Genomic DNA, 14,435 nt, shown 5'->3' with positions numbered 1-14,435 from the left:
AACCCAGCAGGAGAAGAGGATCGAGCGCGTACCGTACTCAGGAGGGAACTCCCCGGGCCCCCGTAGGAGCGGCTCCATGCCGCGTCGATGGGCGGCGGCGTCCAAACCGGCGGCAGAGAAGGCGACGGCGTCGAAGCAGAGAAGGCGACACGGGGGCAAAGAAACAGAGGCCCAACACGACGCAGAGAAACAGAGACAGCAGAGGGTTAAGGAGGGTTTGTGAGCACCGGGGCGAACCGCAAATATTGTACCACACCAGGGGGAATGTAGAAAAGTGCCCAACACCTGCCGCGAGCCTTCTCTTCCCACGTGGCAGCCCAGTTGGCATGTTTCGGACTGTTTTGTACCTAAACGTTACCGCATCAGAGTTGATGTATGACTTTTATGGTTTTTTTTTGTTTGTGTATGAATCCGTTACCGCCGCGAAAGTTTATGTACCCCAGGTGTAATTAACTCTTTTAAGATTCGTGCCGCAGTGCTCACTCGCATCCCTCCCCCCGCGTCCCTCTTCCGGACCCGGCACCAATCCCCCGTTCCAAATCCCACCACCCACCGCCGTCGCCTCCTCTTCGGCGGCGAGCCACCACCACCACCACCCACCACCACCTCCTCCTCCTCCCCATCTCCACCAGACCTCGCATAAACCCCGAGCCGTCGCCTCCTCCACCCCCTCCCCGCACGCCCACCCGCGCATCGGGCTGCAGCTAGGGTTTCATGCGCTCCGCGGCCGCCACAGCCGCCGATGTCGCACCCCGGCAAATTTGTATCCGTTAACCTCAACCGATCGTACGGCCAGTCCGCCCAATCCCAAAGTGGCGGCCGCCCCTCCCGCCCCGCTGCCCCCTCTGCCGGCGGCGGCGGTGGCATGGTGGTGCTTTCCCGCGGTCGCGGCTCCTCCTCTATGGCCAAGCCGCAGCAGCCCAAGCTCTCCGTACCGCCGCCTCTGAACCTCCCCTCGCTCCGCAAGGAGCACGAGCGCTTCGAGGGCGCGACCGTCACTGCAGGCGGTGGGGTCGCCTCAGCCCCGCCCCGATCCGGCGGGGCCGTGGCTGGGTGGACGAAGCCTGCTCCGGCATCCGAGAAGCCACTGGGCTCGATACCGGCTCCTAGTGGCGTTTCCAGGCCCCCGTCGTATGGATTCCAGGAGAAAGCTGTCGTCTTGCGGGGCGAGGACTTCCCTTCTCTTAAAGCAGCGGTGGCGCCACCACCTCCGCCACTCGTGCAGCATCGCCAGAAAGACCTTTATGGGGCTCAAGCCGCCATGCCGGAGACACAGCCGATGCCCCTGGGCATGCGACCACATGTGATGCCCTCGCGTGGTGCTGAGCCCTTGGCTTCTGTTGGCGTCACAGGTACTGGTCTCCATGGTTCAGTGGAGAAAGTGCAAACTCATGATTTGGGGCCGCTGCCACTGGTGCGGCTTAGGTATGATGCTGATTGGGCTGATGATGAGCGTGATACAGTGCTGAGTCTCCCAGATCGCGACAGTAAAGAGAGGGGATTTGGTAGGATCGAGACCATGGTTCCAGGGCGCGACCTTTATGGCGTGACGATGGAGCACTTAAAAAATGAGTCCTGTGGGAGAGATTCCATTGCTCCCAATAAAGAGGGCGGGCAAGATGGTTTGTGGCGATCTCCTAGGCCAAGCCACAATGTGGAGAAGACAGATGGTCGTCCTTACAGTGCAGGCAAAGGAAGCGGACAATTACTTTACCATGAAGGCATTACTAATGGTGCCTCCAAGAATTTGTGCAATACTAGTAAGGATCCTGCTGTGCGAGCCTATGGACAGATTGGGACTGAACTGCATGGAAGCGCACATGTTGGGGAAACTGCAGGTGAATGTTACAATGATAATTCTAATAACTGGTACAGAGGGAAGTCTTTCCAGAATAATCCTGTTTCCAAGGTGATGCCATATCTTGGTAATAAGGGACCTTTAGTTAATGAGCTGGGAACAAAATTTGGCAGGGATAAGTGGCTCGCTGGAGTCCCTGTAAGGCCTTTAGTTGAGCATACTGGTTTTGATAGCATTTCTGCCGTTAGTTTCAGTTCAATAAAGAAGAAAAAAGAAACAACCAAACCATCAGATTTCCATGATCCAGTAAGGGAGTCATTTGAGGCTGAGCTCGATAGGATCTTGAGGGTACAAGAGCAAGAGAGACAGCGGGTAGTGGAAGAACAGGCCAGAGTCAGAGAAATCGCTCGGAAACAAGATGAGGAGAGGGAGAAGCTGATAAGAGAGGAGGAGGAAAGGCGGCGGTTGGTGGAAGATGAGACAAGACAGGCTGTTTGGCAAGCCGAGCAAGAGACGCTGGAAGCTGCTAGAAGAGTTGAGGAGCAGAGAATTGCTAGGGAGGAAGAGAAGACAAGGGTTGCTATGGAGGAGGAGCGGCGTAGAGAAGCCGCACGTCAAAAGCTCCTGGAATTGGAGGCAAGGATTGCTAGACGGCGAGCCGAATCAAACATGAGCGATGGAAATCTTACTTCAGCTGCCAATGATGAACAAACACTTGGAGCCTTGAAAGATAGAGATGTGTCACGGTACAATAATGCTGGTGAAAGACATGATATTAGCAGACTGGGTGAGCGCATCAATACCTCCATGTCATCGGTGGCTTCCAGTCTCAACCGGTACAGTGATACAGTTCCAAGGGCGGTCAACACTATGGGAGATGGACACTCAGGCTTGGTTGATAGAGAACACGCGTACCACAGTGCAAGGGCTGCATTTGAAGACCAAGAAAATCTACATTACAGTCCACGGTGCGACACTTTGGGTACTAAGAGGGGAAGCTTCCCTAAAAAAGATTCTTATGATGGATTTCGGGCATCGCTAGTCGGGCCATCTTCGAGAGACCAAATCAATGATTCATCATGGGCACTGGAAGATTATAGTCAAGGAAGAGTTCCAGGGTGGGATGCACCGAGGGGGAATAACTGTTTTGACAAGCAGTCTGAATTTGACACTCATTTTTTCAATAGTGATAGGTTTGGAGATGCTACATGGCTGCCTAGTGGTTCCTACGGAAGCTCCAATGCTCAACAAGGAGAGAGAATGTTCCAGAACTCCGAGGCTAATGATTTCTCCTCTTTTACAAAATCCTGCTACCCTATGCGGCAACTACGTGTACCCCCCCCACCTGTTGTGACCTCAATGCATGGAAGTGCAATTAGTGCTTCTATTCAACGTGCCAATTCATCTTTCATTCATGATGTAATGGGAGAGAGCTCCAGTAGAGATGATGAACAAACTATGCACAGCCAATATGGTAGTGCATACCAAGAGGTATCCCGCCAGCATGGGACACCTGCTGAAGGCATTGTTGTCAATGAGCAGCAAAATGGGGACAGGGCGAGCCCTGTCTTGGGCTCACAATCTTCTCTTTGTGTTTCAAGCCCTCCTAGATCACCTCCACATGTTTCACATGACGAGATGGATGTTTCTGGTGATTCGCCTGCACTGCCAACTTCTGCTGATGGTTATCGTACTGTGGTATCTGATAATGACCAAGCGGCTTCAACTTTAGATGCAGCAAACATAAGCAGAATCGCCACCTCAAGCACGGCTTCTCACATGGAGGATGATGAATGGCCAAGTGAACACAATGAATCCAAGCAAAAACAGGATGTGTATGATGAGGAAGGCAATAGCTACCAAGAAGATGAAATCAATGATGGCGATGGTGATACTCTTGACTTGGCTAATGAGTTCACAGACGTGCATCTTGACTTGGATGATGAGTTTGCAGAGGAACATAATACAACTGCAGAAATGGAGCCAGTTATACTTGGATTTGATCAGGGTGTACAGGTTGAAATTCCCCTGAATAGTGAGCTTGAATTAACTTCTGTGAAGAGCACAGAACTGGAAGTTGGTGTACACTCGGGCGTCGTGGAGCAAGAGTTGAGATGTGGTTCAGTTGATCCTTGTGACCTTGTTACGCTTCAAGACTTAGCTCTTGATCAAACAAATGCCTTGACCGATGAATCCAATGTTGATCCATCCGGTAGCACAGCTGTGCCAAGTTCCAAGTTACCTGAGGCATCTTTTGCCCTGCCTGTTGATTCATCAACATCAGCAGTAATTGACCAGAATGAAGTTCCTGTTAGTCTGCAGTTCGGTTTGTTTTCCAGGTCATCTTTAATACCAACTCCGGTTCGAGCCATTCAGATTGGCTCCATACAGATGCCGATCCATCTCCACAATCAGATTAACCCATCCCTGGCTCAACTGCTCCCTTCATCAGCTCCTTTATTCAAGTTTGGTCAGTTGAGGCATGTCCGCCCTATTGCCCAGAATGTTCGACCACATTCTCAGGCAGTGCCTTCCGTTCAGCCCCCCGCACCATCTCCACATATATCGAAACAGAATGGTTCGAGTGGTATACCCAATGAGATGGATCCAAATGTAAACCAGAATACCCCAAGAGAATCAAATTTGCATCAGCGCAATGAATCTGAAATCAACCGGATGGCTGGTTTAAATGAATTTCACAGCCGATTAGACAGAACTTCAATTGAAGAAAATGCATCTTTTGGACTTTCAAAAGGTGATTCTCAGAGGAATAATGATCTCTCCTCAAAGCGGAATCACAAATCTTCTTTCAATAACGCAGAATCTTCTCAAGTTGGTTCATATGGGAAAGCCTCGAGTGGCCTAAAGGCAGGCGCTGTATCTGGTGGAAGTGGGAGGAGATACGGTTATGCTGTTAAAGAATCTAATATGGGATCAACAGGCACAGCTGTTGAACCTTTTCATAAAGATTCCAGAGGATTCCAGAGAAGGTCTCGTAGGAACATAAGAAGAACTGAATTTAGAGTGCGGGCAAATGTTGAGAAGAACGAAGCCCTAGCTTCTGAGTGCCACGATGAGCAGAATGAGAATCTGGTTTCCAATGGATTGGCAAGGGAGATTCTGGTGAGAAATGTGAACAGAAAGGAAGGTACAAATGAAGCAAGTGATATTAATGGAGCAGATTCTTCATCTACATCTGCTCATTATTATAGTAAAACAGAGAGAATCGCACAGAAGGCTCCATCTTATGACAGGTCTCATTGTGGGTACACAGAATCTAGAGCAGGTGGTATCCCCGAGGGAGACGCTAATACCTCGTTACATGCTGGAGTTGTACGCATCGTTAGGCAGCAAGGCGTTGAAATGCCTGCTGATGCAGATGGTTTCATTGAAGTCAGGTCCAAGAAGCAGATCATGAGTGTCAGGAGAGAGCAGAGGGAGAAAGAAAATAGATCCAAAATAAGGATGGCAAAGGTGCCAAGTTATCATCCTTTACATTGGTGCCTTGTATCTATTTGTCTTCGTAAAATTAATGCTTTCGTGTTTGTTGAACCAGGCTCCCCGCAAGCAGCATCAAATGTCTCTACACAGTTTTAGCAGTTCAAGTATTTATAAGGGGACAGTTTCTTTCGGTGGGGAACCTGCGAAGAAAGTTTCTTCGGGTTCTGTCCTTGGAGTTGAAGGAAGGGTCCTTGATCACACCGAACCATCATCTTCATTCATGGGTGATACAGCTTCAATTACACCCATAGGGCGGCCACCTTCAGCCAACACAGGACCTCGTACAAACTACCATGCAAAGAAGTATGTAGCACTGTATCTTAGTTATGTTTATGCTATTTAACTAGGATTCTTGTTTAGAACCTTGTTCAAAAATTCTTTTGCAGGCCTATCCGAAGCCAGGCAACCTCCGACTTGATAACTTCTAGTACCGCAACAAAGCTTGTGGCATGCTTATCAGAAAGCAATAATAAAACATTGTCCATTGGCACAAACATGGGCAACTGGGATAGTTCACAAATGAACCAGCAGGTAGATTGCTTTGGCAAGTTTTTTTGTCCATATGTACAGATCATTATTCAAAACAGTACGAAGTGCCTTGGTTGCCTTGGGGGACCTTCATTTTGTGTTTCTGCTGACTTCATCTTCTGTGTGCCAAGTTAATGTAGACAGTCCTGTGCTGCTTATATATTCTGCAGGCAAAAGCATTTTATACCCAAAGCATATAGTTTCACAGTTTACCTTCATAAACGATGGGAAGTGAGCTAGCACTATACAATAAAATAACCTACATTGCGAAATTTCTGCATGTCAGTGAAGTCATGTTATTTTGGATCGGGCACTCATCCTAACTTTGTGCTGGGTGGGCCATGCTATACATGTACTTAATATTTGGACATTGATGTTATCTCCAAGATAGAAATCTAACTTCTACTTTTCCTTACTATACGCTATTAAAATAGAAACTATGGTCATGTCCACGCGGTGCAGCTTGAATAGTAAGTTGATATTTTTGATATATTTTAAAATCAAGTTACCCTGTATGTGTATGTACAATCATGCCTTTAATTGTTCAAAGATATTTTGTTTCCGGAATGGTTTGAATGTCTTTTCTCAAAGCTGAACCTCTCTTCTAACACTCTGAAAGCAAAAGTAACAACTTATAATGAACAGTGTGTATATGACAATTACAGAAACATATATAATGTATAATTTATAGTATAGTTATGGGACGACTTTTTTTTAGTACTTCTAAATGATCAGAACTTTCAGTGCCCTAATAGCTAGCAGATTACTGAATCATAGAAATGGTGTTCTTTGTAGAAATAGTAGCGCGTGAATTTATGTCGGTAGCACAAACAGAATGGTTATAATCTACTAATACTATTTCTGCTCACATCAAATCATGATCACTCACATCATAATCACAACCTTCACTGTTTCACTAACCAGAAAATTATAATTTTGGATGCACCCAAAGAATGGAAAATATGATCAATGCTTTAGACAGCACATGTACTACTAAGCACTTATCCACTATGATGTGGCGAACTCATACGTATAAATGGATGTCCATGCTTGTTATTTCCTGGAGCACGCGGCGCTGGTTTGTATGTTCTGATCAACGCAGTCTTTCAGTGCATGAACCAACCAATTGTTTTGCAATGTCTTTTAAGTTCACTGTTTGCACCGCACTCACAAAGCACAAGTGCAGTAAAAAGGAAATCTTAAACAAGTTAAAAAAAAGAAATCTTAATTAGTTTATGAATGGAATTTAGCAGTGCATGGCTTAATGAGATTACTGCGTCAGTAGTCAGTTTTAGAATAAAGAGATATTGAATTAATGGTAAGGAAATATATTGCATTAATATGATTTCATTGCGACAAATCTGAATAATTGTATATATTTTAGTGTTCAAAAAAGTGATTGGAAGTTTGGCCATGCATTCTAGTGCGGCATCTATTTGAGAATGGAGGGAGTATTGATTTTCTTAACAAATATTGTGGTTCTACATGCACTTCTGAGTTTTAAGGCAACAATTGGCACGTTTATCTTTTAAAGACGAGTTGTTTCTAACTCTGAAGTCTTACAATTCTGTGCTTGTATAGCTTCTGACAACTTGTGCCCATGCTAGGTTATGCCATTAACTCAAATTCAACTTGAGGAAGCAATGAAACCAGCAAAGTTTGAACAAGGAGGTTCTGGCTTTCCTTTGGAGTCCAATAATGCTCTATCTCCTACAGTAACCACGGACATGGCATACACATCTGCTAGCCCTATCAATTCTCTTTTGGCTGGGGAGAAGATTCAGTTTGGTAAGCACATCATGGTTTGTATTAGTATCGTACAATGCTTCCAGCAGCTTCATTGATGATGAAATAATTACAATGCTCAGGGGCAGTTACCTCGCCAACCGTACTGGCTCCCATCACCCGAACAATTTCAAAAGGGCTTGGTGCTCCAGGTTCATCTTGGCCTGAAATGAAGATTGACCGAAATTTGCGTGGTGATAACAGTAGTGCTGCTGTTTTGTTCGATAAGGAGAAGGCTACTACTAAAGATCAATGTTCAAACTCAGAGGAGGTTGAAGCTCAAGCTGAGGCTGAAGCAGCTGCTTCTGCTGTGGCTGTTGCAGCTATTTGTACTGATGAGGCAGTTGGAACTGCAGCTTCTGCTTCAGACAAAAATAGCTTTAGCAGTAAGGATCTCACTGGGTTAACAGCCGGAGGTATGATCTTCTGGTTGTTGATTATTTGATTTAAAAATTACCTTTTAGATGCACCTGTATTTATAGAGCTTAATAAAACTTAAGCAGGGGCAATAACAGGTCAACCTGGTCAATCATCTGGAGAGGAGCCACTGACGGTTGCCCTTCCAGCAGACCTGTCAGTTGACACTCCGTCAATGCCCCTGTGGCCTTCTTTACCAAGCCCACAGGTGCCAGGGCCAACGCTTTCTCAGTTCCCCATTGCACAGCCGTCCCACTTCTCTTGCTTCGAGATGAACACAATGTTAGGAGGACATCCTTTTGCATTTGGGCCAAGTGATGAATCTGCCGGCACTTTGGGTCAACAGCCTCAAAGAAGCAACGCTTTGCCTTCAGCACAGTTGGGTGCTTGGCCATCTATGGTGGATTCATTTTATCGCCCCCCTACTGGATTCGCTGGTCCTTTCATTAGCCCTGGAGGAATCCCAGGCATGCAAGGTCCTCCACATATGGTGGTCTACAACCACTTTGCCCCACTTGGGCAATTTGGTCAAATGGGGCTTGGTTTTATGGGAGCCACTTACATTCCTGGTGACAAGCAGCCTGATTGGAAGCAAAACCAAGGACCTTCTGTTGGCATCAGCCAGAGTGATCCAAGCAACCAAAGTGTGCTACCTGGTCAAGTAACCTCACCCAGTTTTCCTACTCAAGTGCCGCATCTACGTGCAACTTCTATCATGCCAATCCCATCCCCGCTGACAATGTTTGACATGGCTTCGTTCCAGGTATGCAATAGTTGGTTCAGATAACATGTGTAGAGAATCAAATTGGTTCATCCTTATGTGTTTGGATATCCATTTCATTATCAGTAGGGTGATTAGTTTGTGTTATAGGATCAGAAAGAGCAATCTCTCTCTCTCTCTCTCTCCCTCCCTCTCTCTCTCTTGTGCATAACTTCATATGCATGAAACAGTTGGAGGCACTTTGTGGCAGCATTTACTATACTCCCTCCCTTCCAAAATATAAGGTGTATTAGTTTTTTCAGAAGTCAAACATTTGCATATTTCACCAAGTTTTTAGAAAAAAGTATCAATATCTACAATACCATATTTGTATCATTAGATCCATCAAGAAAAGTATTTCATTTTTTTACTTATTTTGTATTATAGATGTTGATATTTTCTTCTATAATCTTGGTCAAACATACAAATGTTTGACTGGCATGAAAACGGATACACCTTATATTCTTGAATCTAGGTAGTAGCTCGGATTTGTTAGCCTTTTCCAGTATGTGCCCGGGGTGTAGGGTTGACACATTATTATTGACTATGTGCACTGTTTTCTTCTTCTTCGATACGGAGGATTTGCCTCATCTAGAGGATAGAGTTTGTTACAAGTGACCCCCACAAAACAAATGACCCTAGTTTCTTCGCCCCGGCGGTGATCCGAAGGTTGGCCTCGCTCATGACGTGGACATTGTAGCTGTTCTGCTTCGGAAGCATTGGATCTGTTTTTGCTTTTCTCTATGGCAGATTTAATCTATGTTCACACAATTGCTTGCCATTGCCAGTTTCAAATAAAATCATTGTATTTTTTAGGAGAGCCCCCAATGTATATTTTCTATGATCATTGTATATTGAACTAAATAACCTGGTTACAAACAAGTTTCTGTTTTGTTTTATGCCACAACATTTTCTCTGTTGGCATTGTAACTAACTTCGTGACTATTATTCCAGTCATCTGCGAAAATACAGGTGCAACCTTGTTGGCCACGTGTGCCTATGCACTCTGTCCCGTTATCAGTGCAACTGCAACCGCATCCAATAGATGGTACAGTGGCATCACAGTATGTTGATAATGTGGTAATTGACAAGTCAAGTACAAATGAGCGGTTCCAGGAGCCCTCAACATCAGATAGCAACAAGAGTTTCCCAAGTATAGCTGCCTCCCAGTCGTCGGATGTTAAACAGCCAGCCTCAAGCAGTTCAGATGCTCGAACTGCTGAGCCTTCATTTGTCCGGAAAGGTGTGATCGGCAATGAAGTCCCAAATAGCAACCCCAAGTCTGGTCAAGTTGCCAAGATGCCCTCCAAGCCACACCAGTCTTCATTACCATCGGATCAACAGTTCAAGCATTCAGTTAATAATAATCAGGATCGTCTGGCCAGGGTTACCCAAAGGGCTGGAACTGTGAATGAATGGCAACGTCGGTCAGGATATCCCGGGAGGAGCTCTGGTTCCAACAAGAAATATGGCACTGGTAGGGTGAAGCAGATCTATGTTGCCAAATCGTCATCAAAAAGTAGCCAGGCCCCATCAAGCTAAGAGCAGATATTCTTTCGGCCCAATTTTCTGCATGAGATTCATGTTTTATTTGGTAATTATAGCCTGTGCCCGTTATTTATTGTTGCTTCATTTTCATGCATGGAGCAGTTTGCCCCCTCTTTGAAGCAATATGGCGTCGTACCTGTATAAATTTTGCAGCTCACCAAAGGGTGTTCTATCTGAACGTTTAGGGCAACTCCAGCGCGGTGCATCGAAACGCCCCTAGGTCTGGACACTTTGCCATCTAACGATATGCACAAATGTCCATGGACTGGCCCGGATGTTTGAATATCCACAAAATGGCATCAAACCTAGGTACATTTAGCAGAGAGTAAAATTCATCTATGGTACCTGAACTTGTGTCGCGAGCTTATTTTGGTCACTGCATATAAGAAGTTAGTCAATACGGTTACTATGTACAAGTTGAGGTGATTATACGGGCACTGACTAGTCGTATAGGTTCATATTTTATTTGAGTTGACCGGTCAAACATGCTGTGTGGAAGGGTTCTATCTCCTCCCCACGTGGGTCCCACCTGTCAGTGAATGAAGGAAAGAAACTAAGAAGAGACTAAAATTTCGGACGTGTGGGGATTCGAACCGGAAACCCACGGCAACTCGCGATGGCCAATTGAGCACACGAATGTTCCTAAAATCTTAAATCTTAAAGTGCACGCGCACCTCTTGGAGAGAACGAGCGGCCGGCTCGAGCCGGCTCTTGAGCTGGCCGCTCAATCTTGCTACCGTCCTCGTGAGTTCACCTGCAAGTGCTATTTGGTCTGGAAGACTCGCTAGGCGACACGGTCGTTTTTCTAGACCAGTCCTCCACCATGACGCCACCCTGCCCCTCTCCTTCCTTCCTCCCCATGGCGCCTCCCTACTCTTCCCCTCCCTTCCCATGGCGCCGCCTCTCTCCTTCCCTTCCTTCCCATGGTGCACTCTGCTCCTCCCCTTCCCACCCATAGCTGATGCTGCTTCTCCAACGGCGGGGTGAAGGACAACGGAGCAACTGTTGTGGAGGGCGGCCTGCGTGTCCTTGAGCGGCCATGGCGGGGAGGCGTAGGAGGACCATGGCTGGGAGGCGGTGGAGGGACAACGCGAGAGGGCCACAATCCCCGTCGCCGTCTGGCTGCGGCGGGTCTCCCTGTCCCGCCATAGTCGGCCGCGGCTTCCTCTGGCCCTCCTCGCCGGTGACGCCCACGACTAGACCCCGCCTTTCTGCGGCGACCATATCCACGCCGGACTCCATATCCACCGTCAGCGACCTGAGGAGCCCCGCCGCTTCGAGCCTCGACTTGCTCCACGACGACTCCGTCCGTGACCCGAGGCCTCCCACTTCATATTTTCCAAGTGCATCGAGGCGACCTCTCGCCGATCCAGTTCCAATTCGGCCCTTTAGGCAGTAGCTCGGTGTACTACTGTACTAGGACATGGTGTTTGGTTGTGCTACTGCTCGGTGTTGGGATGCCGATCGAGAGGTTTGGCCTCTTCACCTGCTGGCCATCACGTCCAGGGCCTCCTCTTTTGCATTGATTTTTGTTTGTGAGAGTACTAGCGCTGCTGCTCTCCTGCAGATCGAAGAGCAAGAACAAGATTCAGAGAAAGACTTTCAGTTAAGTGTTGAACTGAAAACAACATAAATCAACATGAATCATCTGTCCACAAGTTGCCACCGGACGCATCAAGCAGGAATTAAAATCATCACACATGCATGTAGCCGTGTACCACAATACCTGGTAACTAAACAACCATGAAGAATAGGGACTGAACAACCACAATGCTCTAGCTTGCTCTGTTTTCAGTTGATCGCTCAGTGAACCCAACCTCTCTCTGAAAGCAAAAAAGCAGTAGTACACAAGACAAATTCAGTCAGGAAGAACTAAGAAATCAATTCTAATGATTTTCTGAAAGTCCTAAAAAGAGTTGCACAACCATACTAGTTGCACATGGACTGCAGATAGTTGGTCGGGGTAGCTACAAACTGAATCGTCGATTTGCGGCTACATCAAGACTTCAGCGGTGGATGAGACGTTGTATATACGGCTGCACACAGATGTATGACAAGTTTCATAATATGCAAGTCATACTCGTACAATTAAGCATGTATAGTTGCACAAGCAGGTCTTATAAATTTCAGAAATCATAGTTAGATGATATTTTTCATCAAGTTGATCTATTTTTACTAGTCATATTTTTTTGGCATGCTCAGTAGTTGTAGTCACACACATAATCATTTTCAGTTGGATATGATTATTGGAAAGTTGTACAACAAGGTGACTATGCCACGGAGGTGCACACTTTTATCGACATAGAAGCTCACGCACGACTGTGAGAATTGCACATGCGCGGCAGCATAATCGCACACATACGATAACGAAGCTTCACACTCTTTTCAGCGTAGTAGCTCAAATCCGGCTCTGGAGTTGTAACACCCCGGATGTAACTTTCCTAATTTGTACTCCAACTCTTGCCGTTTCCGGCGTTAAGTTATTTTATTTTCTCGAGTTCGGGTTTTTGTCTCTGTGTGTTGTTGTCTTTGTCATGCATCTCTTATCATGTCATCATGTGCATTGCATTTGCATACGTGTTCATCTCATGCATTCGAGCATTTTCCCCGTTGTCCGTTTTGCATTCCGGCGCTTCGTTCTCCTCCGGTGGTCATTTCTACCTTTCTTTCGTGTGTGGGGATTAAACATTTCCGGATTGGACCGAGACTTGCCAAGCGGCCTTGGTTTACTACCGGTAGACCGCCTGTCAAGTTTCGTATCATTTGGACTTCGTTTGATACTCCAACGGTTAACCGAGGGACCAAAAAGGCCTCGTGTGTGTTGCAGCCCAACACCCTTCCAATTTGGCCCAAAACCCACCTAAACCCGCTCCATCTTCTAGAGCGTTCGATCACGATCGCGTGGCCGAAAACCGCACCTCATTTGGACTCTCCTAGCTCCCTCTACCTATAAAACTAGATCCCTTCCCCGAAATCCGGATCCCCCCTCGTCCAAACCCTAGATCCAACCCCTCGCGCCGCCGGACGAAAACTGCCGGGCCGGACATGTCCGGACGCTCCGCCGCCGCCGCCCCGGGCCAATAGGCGCCCGCCACGTGGCGCCGCCCCACCGCCCCCGCCGCCGGCCCGGGCAGCCCTCGTTGGGCCCCCGCGGCCCACTCCCTCCGCCGCCGCGCCCTTCTCCTCTCCTCCCCGCGCTCCGGCCGCCGAGCCGCCATCGCCAGCCCGCCGCAGCTCCTCGCCGGCCCCGCCGCCTCCGGCCGCCGCACCGGCCTCGACCGCGCCGCCCCGCCGCCGCCACCTCGTCGCGCGCCGCCGCCCGGCCCGGATCCGGCGAGATCCGGCCGGCCCTCGCTTCCCCGACTTCTCCGGCGACCCCGAGCACTATTCCGGCGAAGATCCGGCGAACTCCTCGATCCGCGTGCAAACCCTAGATCGGAGGTTGAAAATCTGCTAAGTCCCTGATATTTTCCGTTTCAAGTGCTTCTGTTCGTAGCTCCGTAACTTTGCATTCGTAGCTCCGATTCATGCATATAGCATATCAAAATGTTCATCTCAGAGAGTACATCATTTCATTCCATTGCATTATTTTCATTTGAGTTCATCTTGATGCCCGAAATGCTGTTAGAAGAGGGCTACTTGAGATAATTGTCAGATCTGCTACTCCATTTAGGTTTTTGTCATTTTTGCCATGATTAATGTGTGCATGATATGCCCTGATGCTCTACATATGTTTTTTTAGGGGTTTTGTCATATTTCCAGAGGTGCAACCCATGTATTTTTGTGATGTGTGAGGTGACTAGTGCAAGCTTGCATGCCTGCAGGTCGACTCTAGAGGATTTCAGGGACTTAGTAATTCCACTAAGTCCTTGAGCTGTTTATCTCATGATGCCATATGTTCATGTTGTTTCCTAGTGATCCGTGCCTCTTTTGAGGATGATCAGTAAGGATGTTTTGTTAATCTTGTAGTGCTCTATCCATCCATGTCTTTGTTTGAAATTATGGAGTGCCCTAGCTTGAGTCAATCGAGCTCTACTTTTCCTACTTTGTGAATCTGGGCAGATTGTCAACTTGTTTGCAATTTTGCCGATGATGTTG

At 47.3% G+C, this 14,435-nt stretch overlaps 1 protein-coding gene across 3 annotated transcripts; it reads left to right on the top strand.

Moving 5' to 3' along the window:
- Positions 1–481: 481 nt before the first annotated feature.
- On the top strand, positions 482–10,478 carry LOC125551317. Of its 3 annotated transcripts, none has more exons than XM_048714501.1 (7): positions 482–5,272; positions 5,355–5,602; positions 5,686–5,830; positions 7,435–7,615; positions 7,702–8,028; positions 8,116–8,792; positions 9,744–10,478. In XM_048714501.1, the coding sequence occupies exons 1-7, from the start codon at positions 743–745 to the stop codon at positions 10,329–10,331; spliced, it is 6,696 nt and encodes a 2,231-aa protein (XP_048570458.1). In that variant the 5' UTR covers positions 482–742; the 3' UTR covers positions 10,332–10,478. The 3 variants fall into 3 exon arrangements, with proteins under 3 accessions (XP_048570458.1, XP_048570459.1, XP_048570457.1); XM_048714502.1 differs by having other exon boundaries at positions 7,696–8,028; positions 8,128–8,792; XM_048714500.1 differs by having other exon boundaries at positions 483–5,272; positions 7,696–8,028.
- The last annotated feature ends 3,957 nt before the right edge of the window (positions 10,479–14,435 follow it).

The sequence above is a fragment of the Triticum urartu genome, chromosome 4, assembly GCF_003073215.2.
Source record: "Triticum urartu cultivar G1812 chromosome 4, Tu2.1, whole genome shotgun sequence".
NCBI lineage: Eukaryota > Viridiplantae > Streptophyta > Magnoliopsida > Poales > Poaceae > Triticum > Triticum urartu.
Note: the sequence above shows the minus strand (reverse complement) of the source record. Positions and strands in the feature narration are given on the sequence as shown.

Bases quoted from the DNA above. Each gene is read 5' to 3' on its own strand.
- LOC125551317 (XM_048714500.1), top strand. From the start codon at position 743: ATGTCGCACCCCGGCAAATTTGTATCCGTTAACCTCAACCGATCGTAC. The intron at 7,616-7,695 runs GTAAGCACATCA...TACAATGCTCAG, and splicing joins TGGGGAGAAGATTCAGTTTG to GGGCAGTTACCTCGCCAACC. The intron at 8,029-8,115 runs GTATGATCTTCT...AAACTTAAGCAG, and splicing joins CACTGGGTTAACAGCCGGAG to GGGCAATAACAGGTCAACCT.